The 27057-nt window shown below is 40.2% G+C and overlaps 1 protein-coding gene across 7 annotated transcripts in view; it reads right to left on the reverse strand.

Moving 5' to 3' along the window:
- TPD52 (tumor protein D52) overlaps window positions 1–27057 on the reverse strand; it is a 93834-nt gene that overhangs the window by 52188 nt on the left and 14589 nt on the right. Inside the window, exons 1-8 of one of the 7 annotated variants that reach the window (XM_063130878.1) lie at window positions 17214–17439; window positions 13996–14111; window positions 13410–13558; window positions 12129–12230; window positions 9671–9697; window positions 5475–5516; window positions 4789–4837; window positions 237–2474 (exon numbers count right to left, since the gene is read on the reverse strand). In XM_063130878.1, the coding sequence (XP_062986948.1) occupies window positions 2358–2474; window positions 4789–4837; window positions 5475–5516; window positions 9671–9697; window positions 12129–12230; window positions 13410–13558; window positions 13996–14111; window positions 17214–17373 (762 nt within the window). In that variant the 5' untranslated portion in view covers window positions 17374–17439 and the 3' untranslated portion in view covers window positions 237–2357. Of the gene's footprint in view, window positions 1–236; window positions 2475–4788; window positions 4838–5474; window positions 5517–9670; window positions 9698–12128; window positions 12231–13409; window positions 13559–13995; window positions 14112–17213; window positions 17440–27057 lie in introns of those variants that run through there. The other 6 variants (XM_063130873.1, XM_063130879.1, XM_063130874.1 and 3 more) reach the window with 6 other exon arrangements.

Here is a 27057-nt window from a genome sequence, read left to right on the forward strand (position 1 = left end):
TATTGATTTGATTTGCATCCCACCTTTCTGCCAAGAAAAGTGACACCAAAGGCAGCTCAAATGGCACCAAAGGCTGGTGTTAACATTAGCTATAAAGGCATTTGACTTCTTTCTCATATGATGGGTATGGATGAGTGGCATCCCGCCCCCTCCAATTTCTCTGGCTCTTTAGCATTATAAGGCCAGGGAATAGATCTTACACTTGGCATACTTTACTCAGGTTTTTTTAAAAATAATAATAATAATGAGGAAATCAATCCAATCAAGACAACACATTGGGCATCAACGACTATCCCATTCCTACTAGTTGCAAGGTAAGCTAGTCCACAAGCAATTACTTAACTATTTCAGTTTGGTATACACAAAAAAATAAGCACACATCACTGTAATCAGACTTGGTGGGACAATGAAGTTGCATAACTGCAACATACTAAAACTTGGTCATAGTATGATTATGACTGAAGGCATTTAAGCAATTTGACTTGCAGGTAATATGTTGGCAGACATCTCAATTTTGCCACCTTTTCCAAATAAAATAGGTGTGCATTTGCTCAAACAATGGAAGATTGGATTAAGTATTTCATTTAGGGACTAATCCAACTGGCATTGTGTCTCTTATCTGTTTTACATCTTTGGAAACATTTTTTCAGGTAAGTGCATTTCCATGGATGCATGGCCAGGGATCATATTAGCCACTGCAAAAGAAAAAGACCACTTTTTTTTACTTCTAATTACAGCCATTAACTCCAACTCATATGATAACACCATCCAAAAAAGTCAATTATTAAGGCTGAAATCCTGCACACTTACCTAGAATTAAGTTTGATTGATTTCTAATTGGGCTACCATCTCTCTAAGCATGCATGGTACTGGGCTTCAAGAATGTAGCACTCTTTCAATACAGAACTCCCAACTAGCCTTTTACATTTGAGAATGCATTTTTTTATTTTTACATGTTATCAAGTATTGGACTAAATCTGAAATGCTACAGAAGGCTGTCAAATACAGCATAGGCTGCTTTATAGATGTGATTTGTGGCCATTTTGGTGCAGCTACGAAGATAACACCTAAGTTACAATGCACCTTTTAAGTGTTCTAATTCATCTTAAACTTGGTGATTAAAAGTGCCCCCCCACCAAAAAAATCTGCTAAATATAATATTTCAATGTGCCAGAAAGGTATCTAATGCAGGCACACAGCATATAAAGAAGGAGTGCATTCCCCTTCTAGAGAAAAAGTATTTTACAGGATCACCAACAGAGTTTGATTAACATTTTTAAACAGAAAGTTGACTTACGCCTATAACATTTAAGTGTATTTTCAGGTTACAATGTGGGGTGGCCAGTTTAAAAAGATTCTATTTCCCTACAGGGTACACTTCAAGATGCGGATACAGAGGCTGGATCTGTATCACCTACACTCCAGTATGCACTTGCCCAAATTGGAAGTGTGTATAAAAGTCTACAGACCTACACACAACTAGTAGAACTGTTAGTACCATGCATTTCAATTTTGGTGAGGTGTGAGTGTTAATGGGGCTGAAGTGTGTTGTATAAATGGCAATGGCCCATGGTTGTTCTTTTTAGTCAATGAGGGGGGATATAAACACTTAAATCATTGTACTTTTATTAGCATGGTGCTTCTAAACCACTCCATTTGCTGTGTTAGCTTCCAGCCTACATATTCTACGTTAATAATCTGCTTTGTATTTTAGAAGCCCATTTCAGACAAAGACAAAAAAACTGAATTAAGTCAGCTTATAATACAAGGGAAAACCGTATCTTTGCTTAGCTGGAATAGTTAAGCTACTGTCAGAATAAATCTTTTCAGGGGAACCTCAATAAAGCCATGGAGAATGTGAGTGGGAACCATCCTACTTCAGCGTCCACAGATGCAACATATACACAAACAAGTTTGCACTGCTTATTTTGCCAGTGGAATTTCTTGCAAAAGACAGCAATGAGTGAGTGAAACCTTTTCAGGTTTTCACAGTGAAATATGTAGAATAGACATGAGATGAGGTAACCAGTAATCATCATAGCATCCAAAAAGTACAGTGTTGAAGCTCCCATTTCCAAATTTTCGTAACACAATACCTTAGTGATTACTTAAGACCAGTAATAATCTTATAAATACTCAAAATACATAAAAATCCCCATCTCTCAGATAACATAGGCAAGAGTGTTTTTTACAGTTTCAAAAAAATACTCTGAACCTACAGAAACATATTCTAGTCAATAGCTATAAAGCTAAGTGCTAAATAGAAGGACATCTTGGAACAGTCAAAAGCAGAGGTGTTGTGCTTCAGCATTCATTTGCAGCATCTGGCAGTGGGTAGCACAAGGGAGGCAGGACAATCATGGAGTCTCCTCTTCCGTCTGCTTTGTAGTAGCTTCTGTGGCACTGGCGTTGGCAGCAGAGTTTAAGACTTCTCCAAAGTCACCTCCAGCAGGCTTGTTTCCCCCAACTTTATACTGAAGAGAAATTTAGAAACTTCAGATTAAACTCTTAGAAGTTAAGCTGCAAATATGGCTAGGGAACAGTTTGCAAATCATAGCTACCCAGGGATTACCTTGGGTAGTTATGAGGGTGCTGGCTTCTGGCCACTCACGGAGCTAAACAACCCAGGGACACTCTGTCCCTGGGTTTATTGTGATGTCTGAACCCGGAATTGTGGGTTGTTGTAAGAGGAACAACCCAAAGTTGTAAACATAAGGTAGTATCCAACCGAGACCATGTGCATGTGCCCAGTCCCTCCAGCCCAGGTTTATGCACAGCCACAACAGAGTGGGCCAAGTGACATGAGCAAAAACACTCGTTACTGGAAAAAACTTTCTGCTGCTTGCACAAACAAATATTTTTGCTCATGTCGGCGCTTGCCCCTGGAAGCATTATATCATGGCCGCATGCATTAGCGGCTGCACGTGGACCTAGATTGATTGTGCTGGCCATGCACAGACCAATGCCCAGGGAAGCCTTTCTGCGTGCGCACAGCTCCTATTGGGAACTACCCCATAGTTTGTTCTTGGGTTACAAGTCTGGATTGTTCCTCCCACAACAATTCACAATTCTGGGTTTGGACATCACGATAAACAAACCAGGGACAGAACATCCCTGGACTGTTTAGCTCTGACCCGCTGTGGTGGGATCAATCAGGCAGCAAGATCTAGTACACTTACAACAACCCAAAGTTTAACAAATCGTGGGTTCTTGTGACATGCAAACAGGGTCACTATTTTAGACACCTAAACATTTTGGGTATGCTATTCTATCCATTTACCAAATGTCTCCCAAGGTCCAAAATACAAGCTTGAATATTTCCTGTAAAAGCTGTAAACTTTCCATTTCAGGCCATCATTCAACTGCTTTGTGGCAATTAGTTCAATCAGATATTCTGCTGGAAGTATTTTCAGCATGTAGGACTGAACCTTTGGAAGTCAGTTTGATAAAATATATGCTTAAGCATCTTAGAATATAGATTAAGTTCACCTCAGGCCAGGATACTTTGCCTGAGACATGGAAAAGAAACTGGGAACTGCAGCATTTGATGTTGGAACTAACACGTTAGAACATAAAATGTTAGTGCCTTACAGGTAAGCTAGAAGAGTACAGCAACCTGCATACAACTCATTGCAGAAACTGCCACAGCTGAACAAACTCCCCTCAACATTTTGGATAGGGTCAATCTGTCCCCTCCAGCCAACAGCTTAAATGGATACCATAATACTGGATACGTACACAATTTATCTAGATCAGATGATTTGCATAGCATGCCTTAAAATACATTCTAGGGACACATGTGGCATTGTACTATACAAGTTAATATGTAATCTAATCCAAGTTTGCCTTCCTGAAAATCTCAGCTGTGTTTAAAATAAAATGTTAATAATATTTGGAAATGTATGACAATTGCCATAGGGGTAGCCACGTTAGTCTGTTTGCAGCAAAATAGAGAAGAGTTGTAGAACCTTGAAGGGTGACACATTTATTATGATATCTTTCATGGACACCGTCCGTTCATGCATTTGATGAATTGGACAGTGTCCACAACAGGTGTTAGTCTTTAAGGTGCCATAAAACTCTTCATCGCTTTTGGAGGTCTGTGGTAGCTTCTACAGAAATTTTAGAAGCTGAAGAGGACTTGGGTTAAAAAAAATGTTCGCTGTGTAATTCCTTGTTTCATAAGGGCAGAACTTTAGATTCTCTAGTTTTACATCTAACAATTCCATACAAATGGTACATTTGGATGCAATGCTAAGTCAGTGTGCAGATGTATGCTGTTCAATTGCTCCTGCTTGGCTCCTCCTGTCAACAGGAGCAGCTAAACAAACTAGAAAACCTCCAGCTGTGATTTGTTTAGCATTAGGTCCAAACATGGGATTTTGGCTTGTCAATCCAAACCAGCCAGAAACCTGAAGCCATAGCTTGAATTTGGCTTCCTGAACACTATGAGGATTCTCTGGAATCCTGGTTTAGAGGTATATGCAAACTAAGCCAAAAAAGGCATTAAGTACCATGCATCTTCAGAAGTAGAATAAAAGCACTGTCCTGCATTTCTCAGCTCCCCTTAAGAACTATTAAGCTGCCCTCCATTTCCTCTTGCAGGAGCAATGGTACTAAATTTAAGCTTTACTGCGTTGCCCAACTGTGTGGTATTGCCAGTGTATTCCATAGGAATTTAAATGTTTCCTATAGTTCCATGGAAGCTGAACACCTAGTCCCAGTATCCTGGAAAATCTCAACTGTATTCCTTGTATTTTAGAAACCAACTTTGTAGTTAAGTTTTACCTTTAAGTTTTCCACTTTTTCTTCAAATGACTTGAATGTTGGTGAATTTCTAGTGGAGAAATAGAAAATAATTTAGGAATTCAAATTAGAAGTGTATATGCAATGGAAGGCCAATTAAAGAAAAAGCCCCACATACAGAGTAGATCAGTATTTAAAGATATGGCCTGTGACGCTCTAACTCAGGTAGGAAACCTGATATGCTCCATGTTTTTGGATTATTACTCCCATAAACCCCAACTACTGACTGTACTGGCTGGGGCTTATGAGAGCTGAAGTCCAAATCATCGGGAGGGCACTAAGTTGCCTACCCGTGCTTTAACTTTAGTAGCATGCCAAAAAAGTTCTGATAATAGATAGCATTTTTGTATAGAACTACTGAAAAGTCACTTATCTGTTTTTCAGCCTGATCCTACATATGCTTACTCAGAAACTCCAGAGTCAAATGGGACTTATGCTCAAGTGTGCACATTTGTACCTTACAAATACATATCTTTCCCATCTCCCTTTCCCCACTACTGGAACAATGACGACATATTTTGTATAAGTTCTTGTTTTGATTACAGAGTAATGGTCCAAACAATTTGTATAAAGTCTAATACCCTCTTATCTATTTTAAACCTGGTACAATTCCACTAACCAAGATCACATTAAGATAATTTGGGAGGTACTAGTGAACTATACATTACCTCATAGCAGGCATGCTAATTGAATGCTGTAGACAACGTATACTAAATGGCAGCATTAAAAGAAAGGAAAATCAATCAGATTATGAAAGAGTGATAAGCATGTCCCTGCCAATTCCATGCAGCAACACACAACACTTTCCCAACGCACTGAAGATAGGCATGCATAGTTATCGTCACACACAGCTAAAAGGAGAGCAGTAGCAACATTTAACACATCATGCTAGTTTAAGAAACACTTTCTGTAGTTTGTGTTCTAGAATAACTGATCAGATTTAATCAAATGTGCCAATGGTTCTGTATTATTTATATAAAGCCAAATACACTCTCAAATTTTAAAGCTTTCTCCAATGGGAATGCATGAACAAATATGTTAGTCAATCTCAAGGTATTTTCATATTGGCTCCAGTTAACTTCTCCCAAAAGCTACTCTTCTTTTATATAAGCACTTCGCTATCTTTATGTTTCTCCCTGCAACTATCTTCGGGGGATAAACCACACACTATTTTCAATATCAAATCTGAAAATACATCCATTGGCATAACTAGATCTGGTCTGTCAAACTGTACGGTAGATCACACTAGCTTTCAAAGATACTAATGCTTGTTCCTTCAGCAACACAGCATAGCTAGTGCAACAAGCATTAGGCAATCACTATGCCAATTTTATGTGCCATTACATGTTGCTAAAATTTGATTAGGTAATTGTTAAATAACCAGATGTAATGACATATTACAGATGTGACCAGCAAGCTTTGTTTTCTAAAGCTATCTATTCATTACAAGGGACAGCAGTGATTCTCCATACTTTTTTCTACCTCAAGAGAAAACAAAAATGGTTATCACTTAACCCTGTTGAAATGCTTCAGTTCTCTTCCAGATAACTCATTTCTACAAATAGTCCGGGCAAGATCAATTCAATTCAGCCTTCCAAAAGCATTATGGATACCAAACAGTTGGTAATAACATCTTATTTCATAGCTCTTTCCAGGCTTGGAGCTTAAGTCACTGGGTCGTATTTTACATGTCCACGTATTTTTAGCCTTACACTAAGACAGCTGACAGCCCCTTTGAAAGTTGGGCATTGGGAACCCAGAATTCTGCTTTGTGCTCCAGGTATGCCATCCTCTGAACTCTGCAAAATTAGCATCCAAGTATTTATTTATTTATTTATTTGCAATGTTTATATACCACACCACATACTCTGGAGCGGTGAACAATAGGAGATAAAATGATAAAAAGAATGAAATGCAAAATTTAAATTATTCCTTTGGGGGGAAAAACCAGAGTGCCAATAAAACCATGGCTGGTAAACTAAGGAAGTCTTCCTGGAAAAGAGCGGTTTTCAGGAGGTGCCGAAAGAATGCAGTTTTTGTGCCTGCCTGACCTCCAGAGGCAGGGAGTTCCATAGAAAGAGGGCCAACACACTGAAGGCTCTTCTCCAGGTGGACTCCAGTCGGGTCATAGGTCCATGTGGAACCACCAAGGGCATCCCCTCTGATGACCTCATATCCCCACACACACACACACACCAGTTAAGGTGTACATACAAAAGATAACCCTCACCACATCGTTTCCTCACCACATTGTTTGCTCAACCACATTTGTTTTCCTCCTCTCATTCCTCTATAACATCTATTCACTTTCTTGCCATATTGTCTTGGTTGCAATCTCTTACACATGATCTGTTTCCATTTTTTTCCTTACAGCTTTTCATCTGTTCTACTCTTGGTGAGCAAGCAGTCTTAAAGCAGCCAGGTAGCAATCCCATTTCTGCTGTTATCCTGGCATCCCCTTGAGCAATAATCCTACAGATCCAATTTGTCTCAGTATTGCAGAAGCACACCTTAAGACAAATAAGTGGCATCAGAGCTAAAAAGAAAGTTGAACAGAATACATTCCCACAGCATTAGTATTTCTCCTAGCATTTGAGTTGAAATGCTTTCTGAGGACCTTAGTTACAGAGTCGGATAAATGGCACACCTAACTGGAATGCCAAGAGAGTCAAGGTACAAATTGGAATCATTGTCATAATAAAAAGCAAAGCACATTTTGGGGCATTGTGATCTTGTACAGGGAAGTACAATAGAGACCAATGGCTACATTCACTTGTCATGCTAAACTATGGCACATGTGCATAAGTCACAGTAAACTCCAGGCTCATTTTCCCACTCCTCACCTCCACCCCACATGGCTGATGAGGAATTTGGAAACTTTGGCTTCCATTTATACTTAACCATAGTTTCCTGTGCCACCAAAAATAGAAACTGGTTTGTCATTAACTATGGTTAATGCTAACAAGCCAACTTCTTGAGAACCACTTCTGGTGGAAAAGCGGGATATAAATTTTATAAAATAATTAAGTTGGTTTGTTTGAAATTAACCAGTTAGTAGAAAACTTTAGTTTGTCATGGCAAACTAGGCAGGTAAGCAAAAACAAGTATCTGAACTCCTTCTGTCAGCTGAGCAAGAGAAGGGAGCATATGAGCCTGAAGCTTGCTGCAACTTGTTCATATCACGCTAAGCCATGGTTTAGCACAACATGCAAAGGCAATCAAGCTTTCCTTTTCATGCTTCCAGCGTCACGTTCAAGAAAAGGGCACCTCACATCTCTCCAAATTTGATGCCCAAATAACTCATTGTGGGAGAAATGAGTGTTCCCTCTTCAGATGTTCCACTGGAAACATACATATGTAGACATCTGTGTCGATTCCAAATTCCCTTGTGGGACTGCAACATTCATTCATACCTCAAAAAGAACATGGGTGAAAGAAAATACCACATTTTAGAACTATCAATAAGGAAAGCTATTGCAAGAGCATGATCTTATTTTTATGCTGAAATTCTGTTCAGAAAAGCAGTGTTATGTTAAAATACCAGTGCAGCTTTTGAATGGTTTATCTGTTTCAACTCTGTTACAAAATGGAAAATGTCCAGAGGAAAAACCCAAAGACGGTGGTGGTCTGGAGACCAAGTCCTATGAGAAAAGCTTTAAGGAGTCAGGTATGTTTTGCTTGCAGGAAATAGTAGGAAGTGATGACAGCCATGGGCTCCTTGCAAGGAAGGACAGCACATAAATAAATAGAATCATAGAATAGTAGAGTTGCAAGGGGTCTCTAAGGCCATCGAGTCCAACCCCTTGCTCAATGCAGGAATCTACCTTAAAGCATACCTGACAGATGGCTGTCCAGCTGCCTCTTGAAGGCCTCTAGTGTGGGAGAGCCCACAACCTCCCTAGGTAATTGGTTCCATTGTCGTACTGCTCTAAGTACGACAATGGAATACACAAGTCTTCACAAATAAGTCTAAATACACAAATAAGTCTAAATATAAAAATAAGTCTTCAAATATTTGAGAGGTTGACAAAGATGGAGCAAATTTGTTTTCTGTTATCCCAGTGGGTAGAACCCGAACCAAGACATTCATGTTACCAGAAAAAGGATCAACTTAACATTAGGAAATGTTTCATGACAGTGCAAGCTGTTCAACAGTAGAACATAATACCTCAGCAGGTTGTGGAATCTTCTTCATCAGACTATAAACACAGCCTGGACGGTCACTCACTGGGGATACTGCAACAGCATGGGCAGGGGTCCCTTGCAACCCTATGATTCTTGTATGTTATTTATTGACAAAATTCCCTAGAAAGAGCCTATTAAGTCACTTTAAGTAATTCCAGAGGGAACCTTCTTAAGGTTTAACTAGTTACTGCAGCCTATCACATTGTGTCAAGATATTTCGTCTCCACCATCCCCCCAAAATAGGTTTGTCATCTCAGCTACACAGCTGTAAGCTGTTTTGACTGACATTCAGGTTCAATTGTCATACCACTGGCATGTTACTTAATTGTTCCTACTAAGAGATATTGAAGGGGAAATTCACTCACTGTTCTGACAGGTCACTAGTAAATAACATCTGCAAAACTGTAGGAGTTTCACACCACACATTTGTAGGAATAATTGTGCAATACTGTTTCCTCACAGCATATTCAGCTCTGTGTAGTATTTATACTTTATCTTTTTAGTACTTCCCTTTCTTGTAAAAAGGTCTGAAGTTTAATTGAACATTTAGAACTGCACAAAGCATAACCCCCAACATGTATTATACAAGAGAACTGCATATTATAGTCTGTCAGGATGTACTAGCTGTGAGACAAAGAAATTCTATTGGCATGCTCTACACCAACTTTTAACATCTTACCTAAGGGACTGTGTAAATGCCTGCACTCTGTAGGATACCAAGCAAGCATTTAAAAATAAAAAGAAATTTGCAGTATAAACACACATGGACTATCATAGTAAGAATTATGAGCTTATTTGTATTCATCTACACTAGACTTAAGAGGAAAATGGCAGCACTATAGATGAAGGGTCAATTTTTAGAACTGAACTGTAGTTCTGGTATTCAGCAATTCTAAGGGAATATGGTGAAATTAAATGCAAATGATTTTACTTTTGATCAATGCCGGGCATCACAAGTTCCCACAGACTAAGCAATAAAGAGAAGCCAGTTTTATGTATATTCTGCATGGAAAGCTGTTCAAACTACAATATGCTAACAAAAGGCTGTTAACCATACAAGTCTGTTTTCTATACATTAGCCTGGTTCGCACATAAAGGTAACTCAAGGTATGGGTTAAGTTCTGGGTTGCAATGTGTGATGTGGCAACGCTAACAAACCATAGATTGTTACCAATGAACAACCCAGAAAGAAAACCCATGTACTGGGTTCAGACAACATGCCATGGCTCATTATTTAACCCATGATGAGCCGCAGCACCCACAGGCACCAAGTTCTACATGCAACCCCTGCACGGGGACTGTCATGTGAACCTGGTGAGAATGAATTAAATAACCTTCACATATCCCACGTCCCCCAGGTTTACGTAACACAAAACCCCTGAGTGGGTGTTGCATATTCAAAATAGCACCCACATGCAACCTGCACATGCCACAGCCACATTGCAGGTTAACCCAGAGTGGGCTGTCATCTGATACAAATAGCCCCATGGTTTGTTGTTGTGAACTCTGAATTGTTTAAAACATGGATTGTTATTATGTGCAAACCCAGAACCGTGGGTTGTTCACAGATAGTTTTACCAGGCTACAGAGGTAGCAGGCAAAAATACTTAAAAAACAAAACAAAAAAGCAGCCACTCTGCATGCCAATACTACAGGGCTGCAGAGATATTTTTGATACAAGGAGGGAGTGGGCGGAGAAGAAGGGAAACGAACAACCCCGGAATTGGGAAAACAAAGGATGGTTTGTTTGATTGCCTGTCAGGCAAACCCTAGGTATTTATTCATTTCTGACACTTGTATAACACTGAATATAATAAAATCGCTCAGCAGTTCACAATAAACCCTCAGCAATTAACATTAACCTCAGTGGGTAGGGCATCAAATATGGGTTAAATAAACCATGGGTTACTGGTATGTGCAAACCAGACCACTGTGTGCCTTAAAATAGCCATTAAATTGCATCACTATCTCTCTAACGTTCGGCATCCAAATAACAATGAAATTATTTAAAAAAACAGCACACTTCCAGGAAATAGAATTCAGAGGTAGCTCGCATATTACTCTTGTTAGCCAAATTATACAGGGCCCTTGGATAAGAGCACAAAACATTTTACTGAAAAACCTCACTATCACTACAATCAGCATGATAAAGAGTTTGATTCTAAGCAATGCAGACCAGAAGTTTTACAAGACACTGAATCCTAGAAGGGAGCCAATTTCACAAAATGCAGGGGCTCAGGAAAGTTTTGATTTCTAAAAGTCTGGGACTCATGCAGCTCAGAATACTAGTTTATGCTTTCGTCTTTCCTGATGAGCAAGTAGCAGAAGCGAAGTGCTCATGCAGATGTGGCTTGCTGTATCCAGCCCCAGTATCCCCTCCTGCCCAATCTCAAACATGATTACATCAAGCAGAGTTCATCCAGGTTAAGGAGCTCCCAAGGGAGCTGATTCTGTACAGGGCTGGCCTGACTATTAGGCAGGTTGTGGTTATGGATGTCAAGGAAGGAGGTGCCATATGTATTTTTTGCTTCAGGCACCTTCACATCTTAGGTGCCCTGAAACAGAGGATGCATAATGTTTGAGGCACATTGGAACGGTGACAGTCTCAATGGGGGATCATTCCTAGACCAAACAGTGGATTTGAGCCTAACTCAGTGTAAATGGCATTCCCCTCACTCCACAAAAAAGAGCGATTTGCACAAGACCATCATATTATCTTGTACTTCTTCTGTGAGCTAAAACACTACACTGACGGGTTTCTTACAGTAAAGGCAAAATTTACATGGCCATTTATTGCCATGTATTTTATATGTCAGTGGCTAATACTTGGGGGCCAGAGGTGGTAGTTGTTTGCTCCAATGTGTCGAAGCAAGCAGCCTACTAATAAAACCAGCCTCCCCCAAACTTGTGTTCTCCAAGTGTGTTGGAATGCAACCATGCTGGCTGGGAATTATGGGATTCGCAGTCCAACACATCTGGAGGGCTCCGTGTTGTGAAAGGCCGAATAAAATCAAGATGCAAGTCCCAAATTATCGTCCACACAGACTCTAAGGCACTGGAAGCGTTAAACATTCTGTGTTCGGTACAGTTAAGCTCCAGTTCAGTGTAAATAGATAGGGGAAAATTGGGAGTCATACTTCACATCTTCCAGCTTCTTTGTTATTACAGATCCAACTGTTGAGAAAGCAGCAGAAGCTTTTTGTCCAGCCTGAGACAATGTTTCTGATGTCTTCTTATACCTGTAATCAAAAAACAACCATCCTCTGTTATTGCAATTCCTGTGCCCACTTCAAGTATTACAAGAGCAGGCTCCGCTTCTAATGCACTTGAAATTAAAAAGTCATGCATTCCATGTTAAGCACCTTAGCCTCTTTACCCACCAGTATTTCCACAGAACTGAAGAGTCTGCTCAGATTCATCTGGAATGCTAGATTTTATATCCTGCTTCCCTTCTATCAAGATGAATCAAGAAAATCTGGTCTGTTGCCAGACTGCGGTGGGTGGGTGTTCGTAAAGAATGGCAACCAGGATTGATACAAACTAAAGCTTTCATAGGATAGCACTTGGAATTATGATTTGAAAGAAAAGGTTTGCCTAGAAGAGATGGCTTTCACAACATACATAGCAATTGGTGAGCTGTCACATTTTCCCACTTGACATATTCATCAATAGTTCTAGAAAATGCAGCTTTGTGCATGTTTGGTTGGTCCTAATGAAGGTTTTGCCTGGCATAGCTTTTAGAAAATGCAGGACAATTTCAGGTGCTTTACTCTTAAAATAATGGTGCCAAAATGCCATTTTGACTCTACCTTTTAAATACTTAGTGTTGCATTAGGCATTTTCAGCAGCTGTAGCTTTTCTGAAGGAATGAACCATTTGCCTCACATACATGTGTTAAAGTAGGGACCATATGGCCCTTGAGATGCTGTTGGACTGCAACTCCCATCATGCCTCACCATTGGCAATGCTGGCTAGGTCTGATGAGAGTTATAGCCTCTAGATGTTGTTAGACTACATGTTCTACACCCCTATGTTGAAGAAATCCCAAGTCCTACCTACCCTTGGAAAACAGCTACCGTTCTGCATTGGCTGTTGACCTTGCCAAGGCCAGTTGACATGATTAATAGAATCATGTGGCAAAACTTCCCTAGCTGAACTATTTCAGGCTCCCTGAACGTGGGAAAAGATTGCATGTTTGAATTCTCTCCCCCATGGAAAAGACTGCCTGCATATAGAAATCTAACATTTCAGAGAGAAGAGTTCACCCTCCTGTGCAGAAAGAGTTTTGAGGGACCATTCAGGCATACAACCTGTCCCCACTGGATGTCAGCTTCCCTAGGCAATATCTATGAAACTCAGCTAACTGTAAACTCAAGCACATCTGTATCTTCAGGCAACGATAAAGCAGAGAAACGTACGCGTTAGTTGACGTAACATCTTGCCACCCTTTGGAAAGGTTCTGCCTCAGCTCCTGCAATGAACTGACCCCCAGCTTCCTCTTTATTTCTGCTAGATGCTTCTCTTTAGCAGCTAGCACCTGTGACAAAGTCTGGATTTCTTCTTCTACCTGCAAGATAGAACCCATGAAGAAAAGCCATTAGAGAAAATAAGCTGCTGAGAAAGCTTTTTGGGGCTGCTTCGTGTTTACCATCTCCATTAACATTTCCTTTCTTGGGGGGGGGGGGGAACCCACTGGTACACTTACCTTCATTTCATAGGAACATCGGAAGCTGCCTTATACCGAGTCAGACCATGGGTCCATCTTGCCCAGTATTATCAACACTGAGTGGCAGCAGCTCTCCAGGGTTTCAAGCAGGAACATTACATTACATATAAATACCATAATAAATAAATATATAAATAAATAAATTTCCAGCCCTACCTGGAGATGCTGGGGATCAAAGCAGCATCTTTAAATCCCTATTTAATACCGGTGTGCCCTGCACGTCAGATTAGTTTTGTGGACCACTCAGAATACAGGTTTCATTTCAAATTAAGGTTTACCTTAGCAAGCTCTCTTCTAAGTTCCTCCTGTTCTTCTTCAGATAGAGCTTCCACAACATTAACTGAAGCAGCAGCATCTTCTCCAACTTCAGGAATGGCTTCATTTTTCAGCAGACCTTTGAAAAGCAGCTCAAAATTGTCAGGCGGGATTGCACTGTTTAAGATATGCCACAGTTTGCTTTATTCTAACATCAGCACAAATGTCAGTCATTAGAACAGGTTGGGTGTATGAGAGTAGGACTGGTCTATTGCAAGAAACTGCAGACACTCCCTTGTCAAATGTGGGCAGTGTCAAGAGTATCTTTTGTCTTTAAGGCAAGTTTTCCCAGTTTCAGCCTAACTTAATAGGAGTTAAGTTTTCAGGCTTTGCAGTTAAAAAATAATGCTGCAGAGACACATGAAGTTCCACTATTGATTTCAATAGATTTTAAGGATTATCACAAAAAGTGGTAAAATGCTTTAAAGTCAAGTGATTAGGGTTCTTCCACAGAAGACCCAGACAAATTGCCTACCAGTCCCAGTGTAAGCCACCTGTGGAAAACAGACGGTTCAGTTTCTGGCAGCCACTTTTGAGTATGGACAACGGTTTCCAGGCAATCTTTGGGCAGCTCCACTGCCCTGGTAGGGCCTACTGCTGATGCCTACTTGGGAAGCACCTTAATTTGTTTGTTTTAAACCTGGGCTGGCACTCTTAAACTGGGCCAGACAACAGGTTCTAGTCACAAAGCCCCTGATCTAGCGTCGTCCTGGGCCATTGTGGGAAATTAGAAGCATGGCTGGACGCAGATACCCAGAGCGGCCTAGGGTGCTGCCATCGCAGGCACATAAGCCTGCCAAGACACGCAGAGGAGGGGACTTACCAGAGAACACTTTGTCCAAGGTCCCTGCAATCTTGGAACCAGTTTTGCACTTAGAAAGGACCTACTGCTTGGTCTCTGAACAAAGACTATCATGTATTACTACTAACCCAAGAAGTAACTGCACCAAACATTTCCTAACAGCATTTCACTTTTCTTTTAAGAAGGTTTGCCTTTTCTAAAAAAAAAAAAAGCAAAAAAGCAAAAAGCAAAAGGTGGTGACAATGGGAACCAAAATTCTGTTTTGGAACAACATTAAGAAACAATAGAAGACAGAGTTATCTCAACAACGTTTAAATGAATAAAGGCAATACTAGAGAAAGTAGGGCAGGTTTGACAGTAAATATAGAGTTCACTAGAGGCAACAGTGAAAGCCAACTTCACAATACTGACCCTGTTTTATCTAGAGATTTTTCTAGGTCAGGAATGCTGCTATTCAAATTCTGGTTCTGCAGACTGGCCCTATGCTACATTTTAAATTCTTCTAGCCATACTATTCTCTATGTTTGTTCAAAGATTTCCCATTTCAGGACTTCCCTTTTAAAAGCCACTGCCACTAACTTTAACATTTAAGGCTGCAGCCTTTGCATCTCTCTCTCCCCACCCCCTCTCTCTCACACACACTGCACAGCTTGTCAATGCCCAAATGATCTGCACACCTTTCCTCAGCCACACAAAGATGTCAGCACCACACTTTAGTTCAGGTCTGCATGATCTGAAATAGGGATTTGGAGAACTCCGCAACACAACGAAATGAGTTTGGATTTTTATGAATCTGATCATTGGATTCCACAGCGGACCAGCTTTTCCCATTGGGCAAATTCACAGACTTGTGGATCACCCCCATTGTCCAGAACGCAACCTAGAATGCAACCAAAAACCTCTTGCAACTGCACATTCAAGGATGATCAGTCATGGTGGAAAAACTATTTTGCAGGGAAGCTAATCCACCAATACAAATCTTCTTAACAAGGATCCCTGCCCCAATAGGCTTCCAACAGACCCCAGAACTCCCTGGAACAGTTCAAAAGCTACTTGACTACAGTACTGAAGCCCATTGCAGACCTAATTTTCACGGAGGAAAATGCAGTTATAAAAATGTATGTCGTCATGTGCACATATGGTGGAAAGCCTAAATGTTCGCAGCAGAAACCCACTGTCATAGGACATGCATTCTAGCCATAGAAAGTGGTGTATATAATCCGTGTGCAGCTGAGCGTAGGAGTTCCAATTCAGTACTATCTAGCCAAGTCTCAATCTTGCCTGGATTTAAACTCTAGAGAAGTTTTTTTAAAGGTTCCCTTGTTGAATTTAAGGGGGGAAATTATAGTAGTGGGAAGTATTTGGCTTTATCCCCATAACCCACTAAGTTGCAATCCTTACAACAATACAAATAAAAGTAAATCTTTATGTCTCCATATTGCAGTGAGGGGGGAGGGCATGAGAAGAGGCTAGCAAAGGTTACTTAGTCAACTTACGATAAAAGCAAGAGTCAAACCAAAGACTGATTTGTAGCTAAATCTTAGCCACAATACTACAACCATGTTTAGACTTTCTGACAATTGTGGTGCCAAAAATAATTCTGGAATCGGTGTAGGTTGTTGTTGAACCTTGAACAAGCCAACAACAAGCCATGGATTCTCAAGGTGGCTTCTTTAAGAAAAATAAACCACACTGCATGGTTAACAAGCCACCCTGTAGAAAATGCACTACTTTCAGACAACACCTCAACCCATCCTGCAGAAAACTCACTGTGTTCAGACAACACACTAACCCATGGTGAGTTAGCATGTTGTGTGAACCCAGCAAAGTCTCATAGGCTATCTGTTGTAGAGTACCATTGCATGTCAATCAAATTTTAGATAATGGTCAATTGTATTAGATACAGATAAAACTATTTTATGAATGCTTGGACCAGGGGGTGGGGCAGAGGGAGGAATTACTACCGGATCTGAGTACTAAAGATCAAAAACAAAAGGCAAACAAGTTTGGGCAAGTTTTGGGTCAAGAAGAACCATGCAACTGTGTCCAAGGATTTTATCTTGAGTTTCTTGAACAGCTGTCTCCCACCCACCATGTTGCATGACTTTGTTACTCTTTAAAAACCTATAAGATTTAGCAAATTCAGAACACTACCTATCAATTCATCTATAGTACAAAACAAATGTTTTCAATTGCCTGAAAGCCCTTTTATGACTGCGTCCAGTTCCAGTGGGGCAGACCAGTTCCATTAATACACATTTCCAATTAATACACATTTCAAGGTATTGTTTTCACAAAACAAGCTGAGCTACATTCTACCTTCATAGTACTGCTTTTCTTAAGAGCACTGTAGCAATAAAAACACATTAAGAGAGTTACCAGAATTCTTTAACACAGGAGATCCAGGTGGGGAGAACGTCATGCTGGGCGATAGGTAAAGATAGTTTCTATTAACTCCAGTATCAAAATCAAAGGGAGATTTGTAATCCTCATACAGGTCCGTATCTATCCAGTCCATTACAGAGAGCTCACAATGCATAACCACTCATTTTCTTCCTGCAGCCAGTGAAGCACTCATCCTTCTTGTTCTTTGCACAGGACATTAAACTTGCTAAAAAAAAATACCACGACACCAGTTCAAAGATGCTAGGCACTCACATACTGCCATATTTCCATTGGAGAATCAGAAGTTGATACCATTGTGAAGTTTAGAATACTAGCTTAATACGTTACTGCTGAGGTACTCGTTGATTGCAGTACATGGTTAAGTTTGTAACTTCTCAGTGTACCAGAATGCTCTCCACATAGCAAGGCATGTGCAATGCAATGAATGCCAGGGTCCTGGAAAGCCTTAGCCCTGTGCAGGATTATACCAACAGTTTTCAGTCATTTTTTAAAGTGTCAGCTGACAGCAATTGCACCAGGATATCCTTAATCTTCTAGGACACAAAAGGATTACTAACCATAATCTATCCTATAAGCCATCTGTGTAGGACTTTATGCCTGATTAATGGAATAGATTTTTCCTTCCTAAAGCACAGCTTTCCAGACCTGGTTGTGTCTCTACAGAAAGTTATGGCTGTTTCACGTGTAGTAGCAACATATCTTTGATACTACATAGTAATTCCAAGGAGTTGTAGCCACCTTCCTACAACATGGACAAATTCCTGCAATGAGCAGGGGGTTGGACTCAATGGCCTTATAGGCCCCTTCCAACTCTACTCTTCTTTGATTCTATAAAATTCCTGTTTAATATTTGCACACAGCAGGATTGTGTTGCATATAATGTATAAAATGCACCTTGATCAGACAATCGCTTTCCTTTTTCCTTTTTCTTTATTATTATTATTATTATTATTATTATTATTATTTATTATTTATTTATTTATATAGCACCATCAATGTACATTGATTACACAATTACAGCTTCTAGCATTAGCTTGGGGGAGGGGGGAACCTGCTGTGCATTCTAATAAAAACATTGCTAGTCGGTCAATTGCAGTCTTTGTCCAGTTCTGCTTCGGTCAGGGATGGAGGGCATGTGATTTCCCCATCACTCAAGCAAACACTAGAAGGTTACTGTTGCTGCCAATAATAGGTCAGGAAGAAGGAAACAAAAAGCCAAGAAGCCATGTTTAGAAATAAGGGTCAAGATTACCACAATTAACAGTTGTGAAAGGTGGAAAAGTCAGTAATGCATGAGGGTGGCATGGCAGGCAATAGCTGCAAAGAATGACAGTGCATGTCTTTTCAAGCAAGACACACTCTCCAGGGTTTGGGTCAAAACTTTGTGGTAGCAGTGATGATTTGCAAAATGTCAGAAAGTTGCTTTTTATGCAAAAATTCACCTGCACTTAAGTCACATTTCCACACATGTATTCAGTTTAGCAGGCCCCTATAGAAGTGTGGTGCAGTGGTTAGAGTGTTAGACTGAGACTCGGGAGATTCAGGTTCTAGCCATGAACCACTCAGCCATGGAAGCTCACTGGGTGACTTTAGCCAAGTCACTGACTCTCATGTCAACCTACCTCACAAGGTTGTTGTGAGGTTAAAATGAAGAGGAGGAGGACCATGTAAGATGCCTTGTGTTCCTTGCAAGAGGAATAAAGGTGGGATATAAAATAAATACATTAATAAATAATTCTAGACACACATGGCATTAAATGCTCAGAACTTTAACACATACATTTTAAGCTTGAAGAACGTTACTATCCCTGTAAGATAAAAAGTTCAAGCCTCTTTAAGAGGCACCATCACTGAAACCTAGTATTTGTCCACAGAAGCCTCCAAAATAAGTCTTATTGTAAGAATAACATTACAAGACATGTACAATAGTTAGGCTGGAGGGGGGAGGGTTGATAACAGTGTACAAGTAACATATTACAGGTATAAGCAAAAGCTGTTCCTTTCAGATCTGAAATAAGTAGACCCAACTGCAGTGGTCTTTGAATTGAGGCAATATTTACTGGGATCCTTTTCAGCATCCATTTGTGGAAATAGAAATCTCACATATTCTCCATTAGATGGCAATTTTTCAGCACCTGCAAATAGTATCCTCCTTTCTTAGACACCACCCAACATCTGCCAACGTGGTGAGAATAAGGGGATTGGGACAGAACAAAACTTGGGTTTCTCTGCAAGGCAAAGGATTAAAGATTGCATGGTGGACATTTGTAGGATCCTGTATTTTCCTTTTAATATATTTTCCTTTTAATATCTAGCTCTACCCAGAGCATTTAACAGTGCCCTTCCTTCTCCATAGAGTTTGGATACAGCATCTTATATAAGAATACAGTTGTGTTAGACTTATTACTAGAGATCTACCAGACCACTTTTAATTTTTGTTTTAAACTGAAGCTTGAGCGTATAAACATGCAGAAAATTTTGAAAGTTTGGAAAACCTTAAAGCTTGAGATTGAACAGGAATTAATTTCCTCCATGCCAAACAAGCAGGGCAGCCCCTCAGTCAGCAGGTTGACAGGCAGCCCTGCTTGGTCAATCGTGTGGTGTGAAGGCGGGCCCCGGGTGCAGCCATGTGGTTAGATTGCTGCCACCAGTGCAGAGGAGGAAGCAGCCAACCAGAGCACACAAGGGAGGGGACAGAGCTATGCTGCATGCAAATTTCAGAGAGGGGATTCACTATGCATGAACCACATTTGCATTGTTCATGACCCCTCTGTAGTGAGGGGACTGAAGAGCAAAAAAGCGGGAAACGAGCAGGACTACTAGTGCCCACAGCAACATGGGCTTTACAGTAGTATGATTAGAAGGCGGAGAGAGCTTTCAAGGAAGCTGCATTCTAGTGTATTTGTTTACAAGCTTGTAGTTCCTGTTTCAATTGAATCCATCACAGTTCCTTGTTAATTGTGATCTAGGAACTTTAATTTTATTACAGAGGTGTTGATGAGACAGCAAAGTAGATTGCTTTTGACCATGGCACTTGAGCCAATTATAATGGAGTTAACCTGAATGCGTAGCAGTGTAAAGTGGCTTGTTCAGGCTCAGCCAAGCATTATCAAGCTTCTTCCATGCTGGTTGTCAGTAATTGGATTGTAATTTTATCTGCTGAAACACTGCTCTATTTCTATTCATCCTGTAGCTGCAGTTCTGGGAGAAGTAGCAAGTGCCTCTGTAACAGCTAGCATATGGATAGGGAAATGTATTGCTTAGTAGAATCCACCTATCACTACTACACGGGAAAGGTTAATATGCAGCTTTCAAAGGTTCACAAAATATATCTTAAGAGGCAACTTCATCTAGGACTCCTCTTGAAACCAGAAGCTGCAGCTAGTCCAGAACTCAGCAGTTAGTTTGTTGAGTGGGACAGCCTACCGCAAGCATGTTACACCTTTGCTCAAAGAACTGCACTGGCTGCCAATGTTACCGGGACAAGTTCAAAGTGATGCTATTGACAAGGCCCTATATGCAAGTTGGAACCAAGTTACCTGAGGGAGCGGCTTCTCCCACATCAACCTGCCCATTCACTGAGATCTACAGAGGAGGGCTTCCTGGTTGTTCCATCGCATGTACATCTGAAGGGGGAGGGTATTTTTGGTTGTGGCACCCCCGCCTTTGAAATTCTCTCCCCTCTGCAGTATGACAGCTACCAGCCCCAATGGCATTTTGGTGCCTGTTGAAGATGCATTTTTTTAACTAAGCCTTTGCTGATTTAATTGCCCAGCTTTGATAGATTTTCTTATGGATATTGATCTCAATGTTGTGGTTTCAACCCATTCGGCGCACCACTCTGGAATTCGTTAATGATGGCTGGAATATAAACATTTTAAATAAATGAATCAATGTTGTTGAAGCAGGATGCCACATACCCCTGGTTTAGTGTGATCAGTTGTGTAGGGATGATGAATTTAATACTAGCAAGCATACAAATGTGAAAAGCTCTCAGTATAGCCTAATGTCCTAAATTTAGTATTTTAAGATGATTGCCCATAGTTAATTACCACTAGAAGGCCCAACAGTGTTCTTACAAAAAATAAATCAATCTCACCCAACAGCTGCCTTTAATGAATTACTTCCCAGCTGATTTCTTGATCTCAATGTTCCGTAACCCTAACCCTAACTTTGGCAATCACCAAAGTTATCATTCTAGTCATTGTACAGTTGTATTCAAGTATTAATTGAAACAACCTTAAATGTTTGGTTATGGTTATCTGGGAAGCGCTCACCTGTAATTTTTATTATTATTATTTTGCTCCAGGTAAGTTAAAGCAATAAAGTCAAGAGCACTGGAGGACTTCACTTAAAAAAGCTCTATTTCCAGAAGAGAAACACTCATGTTCCAAGCTAGAACCTACTTCAATTGCTACTTTTTGGCCTTCTAGCAACCTGACAGTTAGAAGGCAGAAAAGGTTCCACTGTTTCTCAAGAGCAAGGAGGAAAGATGGTGTATTATACAATACTATCAATGAAGACTATCACTTCTCCTTGGTGACAAAAAGCTAGTTTTGGGGGGAGACCTTAAAACTGCTTGGACTATGTAGGCACTACGGACTTGCTCAGATTATGCTCTCCCACCAGAACCTACAAACTTCAGTGCCACCTCCTCTCATAATAGAATGCAACATTCAAACCAAGAGACATCACATTCAGTAGAATACGAGATTTTTCTACCCCCTCAAGTCATCTATATTTTGGGGTTTCAAGTCAACCAATACTTCTTTCATGTTAAAACAGAAAGTAATACAATAGCACAAGATGACAAGTCATGGATCAAGTCAAGGTGCAGATTAACTGGACTGTCAGTCAGCAATTAAAAAGGTTCTGTGTTGGGCCATTAGAACTGTTATTATGCATTAAAGCAGATTCCTGCCTTTGAAGTAGCTGCTGCTGTTAGAAATGGCAGCAGTATAAACTTGTTTTAGCCTATGGTTCACACAGATAAGAGTCTTTGAACCAAACAAAAACACAGAGTCCAACTGGCAGGCAGCCATGAATCTAGACGCAGCCTTCTTATATAAACTGCATCTTATAGCTCTGACGTCTCTGTTCTAATTTCAGATATTGAAGTACAGGAGAAAGCAGGAGAGCAGGGACAGTGACCTCCACACTATGGGTTGTGTTTAGATAAAATTTAAGAGGATTTTATCTAGTAGAGGATTATCTTCTACAAAAGGCTACAAAGTTTGATTTTAAAATGTTGCTTTCAAGCAGTTGGAGACTGTATGCTTTGAGAAAAGAAATGTTAAACTTGATTCTGTTTTAAAAATGTTTTAAGTCAATAATAAAATTAGATCATGGATGTCGTTTTCTTATACGAGATTTGTAGAATGTTTGTATACAGGACTTTATCTTACCTTTTAATGAACAAGTTCCACTGAGAAATCTATAAAAAAACAACAGGAAGTCTGGTAAAATTGGTCCCAAAATTAAAGAATGTGATGGAATGGAACCAAATACTTTAAAAAAAAAACCTTTAGAGGAACAACATAATGTTTTGCATGCAGCAGTCAAGGAACAAGCTTTGACCTCAAAAGTCTACATCATTTTTAGGGATGCTTCTTGGAAGCCAAAGGGTATTTGGTGGCAAAGCAATTCTTCCATGTCAGATAAACCCCTGCTCCCTTCCACAACCCCAAATTTAGAACTGGGAGGCTTGGAAAGTCTTGCTAGCTTGACCAATGTATAGTGAAGGCACTCCCAAAAGCTTCTGAAATGCAGCGGCTAAATAATGTCCAGCCTTCCTCCCAACGTAGGAGCAGGGGAGGAAAGGGATGATCTCTGCAAAATTTCTAAAATTTTCTGCAACCCCAAGGCTGGAAAATTCAATACAAATATGGAAGCCTGCTTAGGATGCCTTTACCATCAGATTTGCAGCACTGGAACTACAAGCATACAGATAACCAATATATTTAAGTTTAATATCCAATTGTAAAGTTCCTAATACAAATACTTTCTGGTGGAGAACAAACCATATCTGACTTCCATCACTGAACCACACTGTTCCCCAGACTGTTTATCCATATGTTTTTCCCTCTAAAGCTGATGAACAGGAACTTTAAAACTAAAAAAGTACAGAGTCATCTACATTGTCTAGTTTCTCTTACTAAACCTAAAAAATGCAGCCCACTTCCCAATTGGAGAGGAGCAGGAAGAATGCTGTATTTTTGCAGACTGGAAGCAAGAGCCTCCACTGACCTGCGTTTTTTGTAACCACTATACAACTATGTATTTATAAGTACATACAGTAATATGGTGTATCTAATAGGGTTGTATGAAAAGTTCCTATCATTTCAGAGATGGAATGGTCAACATAAGATGACTCAGTATGCACAAGATAAAGGCCTTGTGAAAGGATGTCTCCAAGGGGTAGCCAAGTTATCTCCTGAAAAAATTATTAGAAAGTACCCACGCTCCAACTTTCACATTTGCCACCTAGTGGCCATTCGAGAAGGCTACCAATTACCCTTCGACATTCAATGTACTAAGTTCCTCTAACTACTATATTTGTACTGATTGTTTAAGAACTAGAAATATAGGAAGCTGCCTTATAGTGAGTCAGGACCATTGGTCCACCTAGCTCAGTGTTTTCTATACTGATTAGCGATGGCTCTCCAAGGTTTCAGGAGATCCCAGAGGAGGAACTTGGGACCTTTTACATGCAAAGCACGTGCTCTGCCACTGAGCTACAGACTTTCCCTCAAAAGGCCTCCTGTCCAGGAAAAACAGGTACACCAGTGACGTGTTAAGTACACATTCCATGCAAATATGTGTAATTGAACCCAAATAGACCTCTCAGAAAAGTGATTCTCTGCTCCAGTATGCTACCGAATGCATTTTTCATCCTTGCAAGTATAACCCCTATAGACTAGATGGTTAGTCCCTTGGGCGGAGTCCTCACTCAGAGGGAGGGCTAAGAGAAGAAACAACAAGATGAGTCTGTTTGTTCTGCTGGGAAGCTGAATGCTTGGAGAACTGATTTATGATTATGGGCTCTTATCACCTTGTATAAGGTAAACTGAACTGATATTTGTGTGCAGCAGAATTGCAAGGGGGTGGGGAATCAGTTTTGTATCTTTCATATTTGTTACAATTATACTATTATTGCAGGGCTAATACTTTGAATTGCAATGTTTAAACTACTAATTGTGGATTGTCCTGTGGACTAAAGTTAAGGAATCCACAAAAGACAATTCCATGAAGACAGGCTATTAGGGCAGTTTTATCTCATCACAAGCAAGGGTTACAACCATTATGGACAACTTCATCTTTCTTGGCTGATTTTCATTTCAAAAGCATAGAAATCTCACAAGTTGCCCAAGCATCAGACAGCAGCTTTTTCAGAAATAATTGCAAGACAGCAATATCTGAAGGTAGTTTTTATTCCAGGTTATACTGTTTTCTCTTCAATACAGCACACGGCTGCCAAGTTTACATTTCATCTCTACTAGAGAAACACTAGACTAGCCTTAAGAATCTTGTACCCTTCTAGATAAGATAAGCTATTTAACAACTCTTCTTGCTCAGTAGGACAATAAGTAAACAATCAATTCACAGACATTTATTAAGATGCCCCAGGCAAACTGGTCCATGAGCAGCCATAAGTCACATGCAGTTAGAAGTGTGAGCATTACACACACACACATTTTAGTATATAAAGAAACACTATAGTACGTAAATAAAGTAACAGGGCTCCCTCTACTGGTACATTTGCAAGCTTCCATTGTGTCTGGTTGCTCAAAAAACTTTGGATGGGTGTTTACATCTAATGCATAATGCATGCAAACAACACCACATGGACAAGAATGAAATACATCTGCAAAGCCCATCTGATTTCCAAGGGTGTTTCTAGATGGAAAGCACCTAGCTCTACCAGAGGACACTGTGCAGCTCTTCACTGTCATCTGGACACAAACACACACACACACACACACACACACAAACACACACACACACACACACACGAAGAGCCATGTTGGATCATAGCAAGGGTCCATCTTGTCCAGCATTCTGTTCACACAGTGACCAAGCAATTGTCTGTGAGAAACCCCCAAGCAGACCATGGATGCAATAGCACCCTCCCAGTTGTTTTCTCTAGTAACTGATGTGCATAGGTGTACTGCTTCTGACACTGGAGGTAGCATATAGCCATCAGGACTAGCAGCCATTAATAGCCTTATCCTCCATGATTTGGTCTAATCCCCTTTAAAAGCCATCCAAATTAAAATCTGGTGGTAGCAAATTCCATAGTTTAACAATTCACTGTGTGAAGAAGTTGTTCCTTTTATCTGTCCTGTTAAGAGACTTCGGGGAGTGCATACAGAATTATTTTAATGCTTTTGAAATCTTAATGTTAAAAGCATTCTAGCATTTGTCTGGAGGGCCCTGGCATCTTCACTAGAATTTGTACACTTTTATGCAATGTGAAGCATTCACATCTTGAGGGAATTGTTTGGTCCCCCCACTGTAAGCCTAGCAAGAATTTATTATGGCATCCTTCAAAACGGAAATAAAAAAACATATTGGAGGAACAAATCAGCATAAAGGTTTTCTGCTTTTAGTGGCAACCTTTGATTGATATAAATAACTCTGGCCCAACTAAACATAAATATGTTTATGTTTAGTTTCGGGGGGTGGGGAGAGAAGAGCCAGGGATGAACAGTTTTGATCAAAAGAAGTCAGGCATTAGAGAAAGGTTGGGCATGCGTCTTCAAATTGTAGCCTTCTAAGATGATTTTTTGATTTAAAGAAAAAGCAGCACTGGTGAAATATTCATATGAATGGGCCTGTTCAGAAGACATCTTAAACCCTGCTGGTTAAGGCTTTTAGTTAAGCATCAGGGTTTAAGGTGTCTTGTGTGATGAGTTTTGCTAAATCCTGATCACTCAATAACCACAGTCGGACCGTCTGCAGCAGGTTTAGCTCTAACCATGGCTTAAAGTGTTGTGTGTGACAGCATGGCTTGTGGTTAGTGCTAACCCCAGAGAACCAAAGTTTTGCTAACCACAGAGCCTGAAGTGTCATCTGAACAGGTCCACTGTCACATCTAGTTTTGGCCTTCGTTAATGTGATGAAATGGTGAAGTCTTTCTGTTTACTAGAAGTAAAGTAATACTCTTCCTAACTTTATTCTTCATTATCTAGGATCAGCATGGCTTTTAATAACTTAATAACTCGGTTAATTATATTTCAGATTAAGCTTACATAGAGTATGTACGCTGTTGACTGAATTAAATTTTAATGCATTGGATTCAGATTTAGATCCGTGCAACTGGGCTGGTGGAAGCAGCCCACTGAAAATGCTACAGAGGATCAGGAGTCCCTGCTGAATCGGGTGAACTTTTATGGGGAGGAAACCCCCCTCCCCAAATCAGGTAGAACCACCATCTGTAAGCAGAGTCCTTCAAAGAAGGTAGATCCTGGATCCAACCCATATTATTGTTGGCTTTTGAAATTTCAAGTTTTAGTGTACATTATACTGTATTTTTATGCTTTTGTTGTTGCCTTGGGCAGATTTGGTCCAGAAAGTTAGCTCATAAATAGAAGTATTTCAGTGTAGGTACATGTAACATAGAAGTGCCACAGTTTTACAACTACAGCCCCATTTTCTCATGACGTACTAGACATACAGCGTATTCCCAAATGACTAAGTTCTACAAAAAACAATATGGTCCAAACAAGGACAATTCAATCCTTTTGATTGGAAGGTCGAAGTTTTCTAGATTTTGAAAATAAATAAACTTTAACCCACCATAAGACTGTTGCATAAA

The sequence above is a fragment of the Elgaria multicarinata genome, chromosome 7 (assembly GCF_023053635.1).
Source record: "Elgaria multicarinata webbii isolate HBS135686 ecotype San Diego chromosome 7, rElgMul1.1.pri, whole genome shotgun sequence".
Classification (NCBI taxonomy): Eukaryota; Metazoa; Chordata; class Lepidosauria; order Squamata; family Anguidae; genus Elgaria; species Elgaria multicarinata.